We start from the raw sequence: 6,469 nt of genomic DNA on the forward strand, positions 1-6,469 counted from the left end.
GGGAGAAAAAAAGAGATTCAGACCGGCATGGAGATAGAGAGAGAGAGAACAACAGGAAAATAGGAGAGAAAGACAACGAGGAAGAGTAGAGTAGTGCAAGAGAGACTTACAGACCCACATAGAGAGATAGAGAGAGACGTGGAGAAGCGGAGAGAGAGAAAGAGAAGGGACACAGGCAGAGAGGGAGAAAAAGAGACAGAAAGAGAGGGTGAGAGAAAAATAAAGAGACAAAAACAATGACAGATGTTGGGTAGGAGAAACAAGAAGAGAGCAAAATAAGAGATAAAAGCAGAAACAAATGAAGAGAGATAAAGAGAGAGAAACAGACAGGGAGGAGAGAGAGATAAGAGGACAGATAGAGAGATCTTTTGCCCCTGCAATCTGATTCATACATCCTGAACCAAAACACCGGGTCTATCATGACAATCTCTAGAACACAACTGCTGTGCCATAATCAGGTGGGCATTTCTCCCTCCACTTGCCTCATTTCCCCCTGCAAAGAACATACAGATGAAGCTTCCAAAAATAAAAAAGAGAGAGTAAAGGAGCTTACGTGTTTTGCATCAGAGTGATATTATCTCCTTTCAGTAGAATCCGCCCTGAAGATCCAACGCCGTAAAGATTTAGTCAATATCAATCTAAGGTGCATGAGAAAAGAGAAGGATTGACATACCCAGAGATTTCCTCGTCTTCTTCTTGGTGTTGACCTCCTCGGCTTCATCCAGGACCAAGTTCATGTACTCGTCGAAACCCTAAAAGATGAGAACAAAGGCCAAATCCTCTTTTTAATCAAAATTTTAAATAACAAATACCACATATTAAAATGAGGTCATAAAATTAGAATCGCAGCATGAGGTACGTCCACGTCTCGTCACAAGGCTGATTTTATTTTCATAGGGCAGGTAGTGCAGTCTGGAGAACAAGGGTCCTTGTACTATCCAAGTGCAAAGAACCCCAGCGGTTACTGAAATGAGCAGCAACGTACGTAACTCACTGGCTTAAACATCGAGCAAACGCTCGAACTTGAGACCAAATTATCAACCAGCGAATAGTTCTGGAAGAAGTTATTTTTAGATGTTATTGATAGGATCCTTGAGAGGATCCTCAACCTATCTAGGGTAGTTTCGTCATGTTCGCCCACAGGGGCATTGCAGTCATTTGACAATATGTATTTCCTTTAAATAGGGATGCCCTCTCCCTTTAGGAAGGCATCCGAGAAGAAGTAGATTGATATAAGGTCTTCTTGTCTTCCCTCTCCTCGTCTAGGTCTGGTTTCTCTCTCTCCCTCAAATATCCCCGTCCTTCGTGATCGTCTCTAATTCACCGCGTCATCAGGCGGCTCGTCCCCGGCCGATCCCTACCCCCTCAGCTCGGCCTTCCACCGGCTATTCCAGTTCTCCTCTCTACCCCGGGAACTTCTACCTCGCATCACCCGTCTACCCTTCTTCCGATACGAGCCTAGATCCAGGATCGTATCAGTTATGCAGGCCACTGAGTTCATCATTGTCAATCAGGGTTCCGCACAATCAGGGTCAGGCGCGGTCGGCTGCTTGACCAATCCAGAGTTGACCCAGCCCAGAGTAAAATTGACCCATCCTCCTGGTCAGGCCGGGTTAGACTATCCAATGGACCGGGTCAGTCAAAATAACCCACGTTGATCAGTACCCAACCTGCCCTCTCGGTCGAGACAAATCAAGCAATCTCCATTTTGATTTGCATCAATTCTTAATAATATGTCATTACTGAGGAGAACATGCCACCAACCTAACCTGACACCTGAAGATTAGTGTCAATATGGAGACTGAGGTGACCATGTAAAGAAGGAAATATCTAAAGTTTTGAATCCTAACTTCTTTTGGCTTACTGATGACATTCATCCCTCTACTCACGCAGAGAGGAATTCATTAACATCCAAGGGTGCTGATTTTCAAATAAATAACTGATGAAGAAAGAAGCATTATTTGGAAATCCAAGGGCCACAGTAAGCAACGAATGTTTTATAAATCCAGCCGACATAATGGAAAATGAAAGGTTCTCTGAATCATTTGACGCAACTGGACAATTTTCTAGAAACTGAGTTCACGAGCGATTTGATTGAATTTAATCCAGGGGTTTGTTTCTAAATATTCACGGGTGAAACTTCAAATGCAGAAACCAGAGCAAAGTTTACGCGAGAAATACTTTACAAAATTAAACTTTTGGCAAAGGCAATTTGAGATGATTAGTTCAGAAGATGTAGTTGCCCCAAGAATCAATATATAGAGATATGGTTAAGTTATAAACCCTAACACTAAAGTTGCACATTGATTGGATAGAACAAGCAGGTACAGAGATAAACTTACAATGATTCGCCCTTCGATCCGCAGGTCCTTCTGCTCGAACAACCAAATCTGGATGCGCGCTTTCTGAACGAAAAACCCACGTCGGAAAACATCAAAAAACGAGAAATAATCCCAGAAAAAAAACGAAATCAGAAGAAAGAGAAGAAATTCTCACACTCTGAAGGAACCTGAAGATCAGATTCTACGCCCCGACATCCCGCCGACCCACAGATAAATGTGCAAAACCCAGGTCAGAAATTGCAAATTTGAAGAGTAACTACAAAAATGGAATTCACAGCAATCAAAAAACTGAGTTTTTGGAGAAAGGGTAGGAAGCATACGATGGGCTGGGTCATGATCTTCTGGATCTTGGTGGTCGCCATGGCTGCTTCGCTTCAAACTAGCCCTCTTCGCTGTTCGTCACAATGCGGGTTTCTGAAGTGAAAAACCCTTCGTTTTCTACAAGACTACAATTAAATGCTTGATTTGAATCCATCCAGACCGTCCTTTTTAGCAACTCTGAATTGGACGGCTTGTATAATAATGGCTCGGATGAACAGGAAATAATACTTTTTTATCTATCTTTTAGTCATATGAACTATGATATATCATAAAAGTGATTAATATAATGTCACACCAGCAACTTGTAATCAATAGAGGGGCCATGAATGTTTTGTTATGGTTGATGTAAGATTATATAGGTTGCATCAGCACAGCATAATAGAAAAAGATGGGTTGGAAAATCTCTCAATATGATGTAATGGATTCTTCATTTGTTTCATTATTCTGTTGTATGATTCCTGATGAATATTTGTGAGTTGATAATAGGAAATTTTATCATATCATAGGTCCTGATAATAGATTAGAAGTTAACTCGTATAAAATCACAGCATTTTTTAGAAATAATGATTGCTCTGATGAAAGAGCTAGTCATACCTTTTTTAATTTCTAGGGTGAAAATCCCATTTTTTTATACGAAGGTGTACTGATGCATAGAAATTGAAATATGATACTATATTTTTAAGTTTCAATGAATTAATTAATTTACTATCAGTGATTACTTAACCCCCTCCCAAGTTGGACTAAATTACTGTTAAGCACAAACGACATGCTAATATTAATAGCATTTTCATGTATTTAACATATTTATTATCCAAAAAATCTTATTTGCAATAATATATTTAAACTCAAAAAATTATTATATTTTTGAATGAGAAGTATTTTCTTCTCCTACTCTCTAGTATTTTGGAATAATTTACTAGCATTTGAATCACAAAATAAGGATGTTTACAACCCTATATATATGTTATATTTGTAGGGCTTTATAGTATTTTAAGAATCATAATCTATTTCTTCGTAATATTTTGCTTTAAATTCACATAAAAAATAATTTTTTAAGTCATGACATGTATTTATGGATTTTAAAGAGAGTTTAAATGGATTAATTCTAATTCAATCCATCTGCTATGTGTTGAAATCTGATTCGTTCAGATTGCATCAGTCAATGATTGTGTCGTGCTTTTCAAATTACTATTTTACCCAAGGAACTAGGCAGCCGGTAGAAGAAAATGAGACATTTTTATAAAAATGCATTGACCCTATTTTCAAGGTTCAGGGTAGAAAATGGGGAAATAATAATATTTTTTCTTTCTCCTTTCTGGGTACATTTGGCGGAATCTTATTAGGTGAGTCGTTCAAGGCATTGGAACTGATGGAATATTTGGGTGCTTTTTTTTGCAGAAATGGAGAAGAGGTGTCAGCGCGCAATTGGAAAATACTATACAAAGTAGATTTTGCTTCAAAATCTTTAGGAAAATCAAGGATTACGCGCTAAGCTTGTGATCTTAAAAATGAGAGAGAAATAATCAACGACTGAGATTGCTCTGACCTCACATAGAGATATCTTGGGATCCAAAAATAATTTTCAGCTGATATTTAAAGATAACTTTGTCTTTTTCCCCTTTTTCCATCCACAGTCTTAGTTCTATAAATTTGGGTCAGTTGTTGAGTCTCGAGAGAGAAGGATTGAAGGAGAAAAATTATCATCAAAACTTATGAAGAGAAAGCACCATTTGGTATATTGGACATACGATGACACGGTTGATGAAATATTTGTCTTTTTTAGGCTCCCATTATTTTCCCTATGACGTAGATGTCAAATATAGCATAGGTTTTCACAATATTGCATATCACTTGCATGCATCTGAGTCACCTCTAGTAATGATTTATCTGCATCACTTGCCCTCTGTGCTGCTCGTTGATGTTTATCCACCATCATCGTTGTTTAATTCAACTGTGGTATTCCATTTTTCCACACCACTCCATTCATTCACTTCTATCAGTCGTCACTCTGGTTCTCTCAAAACGTTGCCTAAGGTAATTTCATTAGAATTAATTACTATTTCATTAGAATTATAGTAACATTGAAACATACCAAAGTGAAATTTTACTTCTGATGTTTTTCTCATATGTCATTAGTGTTATCCATGCCGACTCAACACGAGCGCCATTCTCAAGGGCATAAGCTCACTAGTCAAACTTGAATACTATTTCAAGTTCTTGAGTCATTTGATAAGAGAATGGGCTTGTTAAAGGGTTTGTATCTAATATGCCATATAATGTGTTTCTTGACCACATATTTTTTTGTAGGATATTAGATCTTAAAATTCCTATTCTATATTAATAGATTTTCATTTCATTACTAAGATTCTCCCTTGAAATTAATATTTCTTCACAACCCTTATGTGAATATAATTGGAGAAACTGGTGATCTCCAATTGGAATCAGAATCTCAATAACTGTATTATAACCTGGAGGCACTCTGCCAATCATAACATATTTCTGACCAATCATCTCATAGGACTTGAAAATTATTGAAATATATTATTTCACCTTTGTCCTTGACGCTCGTGATATGGGCATTGCCCTCAACTAACCTCTGAGTTTGGTTTGGGCAGTAGTCTCATTTGTAAACATGAAAAAAAATGTATGTACCCCTACAGTCACTCCACCAAAATACATGACTCTTATACCTGATAACATGCTAATTATTGGGCTAGTATTATAGAATGTAAATGTTTATGTGCATTAAAAGAGCATTGGCTATGTAAGTTATGAAGAATGTAACGATTAAATATTTTTCTAGCGTGATATTTTATTTTATGGATTTATTAGTGTTCTGTGGATTTTCGGACATCATATTCTTGAAGAAAATATTTTTATTGTTCATAATATATTTTCCTGGAATTTATGACATCAAATACATATTTCTAAGTTGGAATATATACTTATTATATTTTTAGTACTTATATGCCATTTCAAGTGAATTATGTAAAGTTTGCATTGTTAATTTTATGCCATACTATGCAAGTTCATTTGATTTGATTGAATGACAAGTAATCATATTTTTCCCTCGACAAGTCACATAGCTAATCGTCACAAAATATGCCATGATGATAGATTGTAATACGACAATGACTATCTCAGGGGGGAGGATTAAAATTATTGTGGATATGGTTTTAAAATTCATAAACAAGGACACACATCAGCTCTTAAATTACATGCTTAAAAAATTAAAGAAAAATGGTGTGTCCATCTGTCACAATAACATTGCTTGAAAAGGGTAATTGGAAGACAAGGCAGGCGTAAACTGTCAATGGTTTTTTATCTTATTCTCCTTTTTTGCAATTTTATGTGCATGCATATGTGGTACTAAGGGAACTGTTGATCGAGGATGATGCAGAAAATTATGGCCGATGGTGGTAGATAATATTTTGGAAATTTTAATGATGTAAAGCAGTCAACGGCTAAAATGAAGTGTCATCGGTCCTGATTGCGAGGCAGAAAATATTTAATGAAACAAACACCCATGATTTCCCAATGATCAGGAAGACTGATGGAGCTAATTTTTTAACGACAGCTTTTTCTTCCTCTCCTCTTTCCACCGATATCCTTGAATCTATCAACTGAGGCATTGATCATTGTGAGAACCATGCATAAACTTGCTTCTTATGTTTTTATGTAGTATGATAGAGAATTAGTTCAGAGATCCATCAAGTGTTCTGGCTTGGTGGTCTAGGTGTTTGAGAGGCAACAGAGAAAAAGGGGGCACTTACCTAAAGTTGTGAAGTTATGTGGTCTTGGCATAA

The 6,469-nt window shown here is 36.9% G+C and overlaps 1 protein-coding gene across 1 annotated transcript; it reads right to left on the reverse strand.

The window, feature by feature from the left end:
* Window positions 1-344: 344 nt before the first annotated feature.
* On the reverse strand, window positions 345-2,803 carry LOC144713527 (uncharacterized). Its single transcript, XM_078588118.1, has 6 exons — window positions 2,663-2,803; window positions 2,497-2,523; window positions 2,343-2,405; window positions 674-752; window positions 554-599; window positions 345-493 (listed from the first exon to the last, which is right to left on the reverse strand). The coding sequence occupies exons 1-6, from the start codon at window positions 2,702-2,704 to the stop codon at window positions 484-486; spliced, it is 267 nt and encodes an 88-aa protein (XP_078444244.1). The 5' UTR covers window positions 2,705-2,803; the 3' UTR covers window positions 345-483.
* Between the last annotated feature and the right edge of the window lie 3,666 nt (window positions 2,804-6,469).

The sequence above is a fragment of the Wolffia australiana genome, chromosome 1, assembly GCF_029677425.1.
Source record: "Wolffia australiana isolate 7733 chromosome 1, ASM2967742v1".
NCBI classification, from domain to species: Eukaryota; Viridiplantae; Streptophyta; class Magnoliopsida; order Alismatales; family Araceae; genus Wolffia; species Wolffia australiana.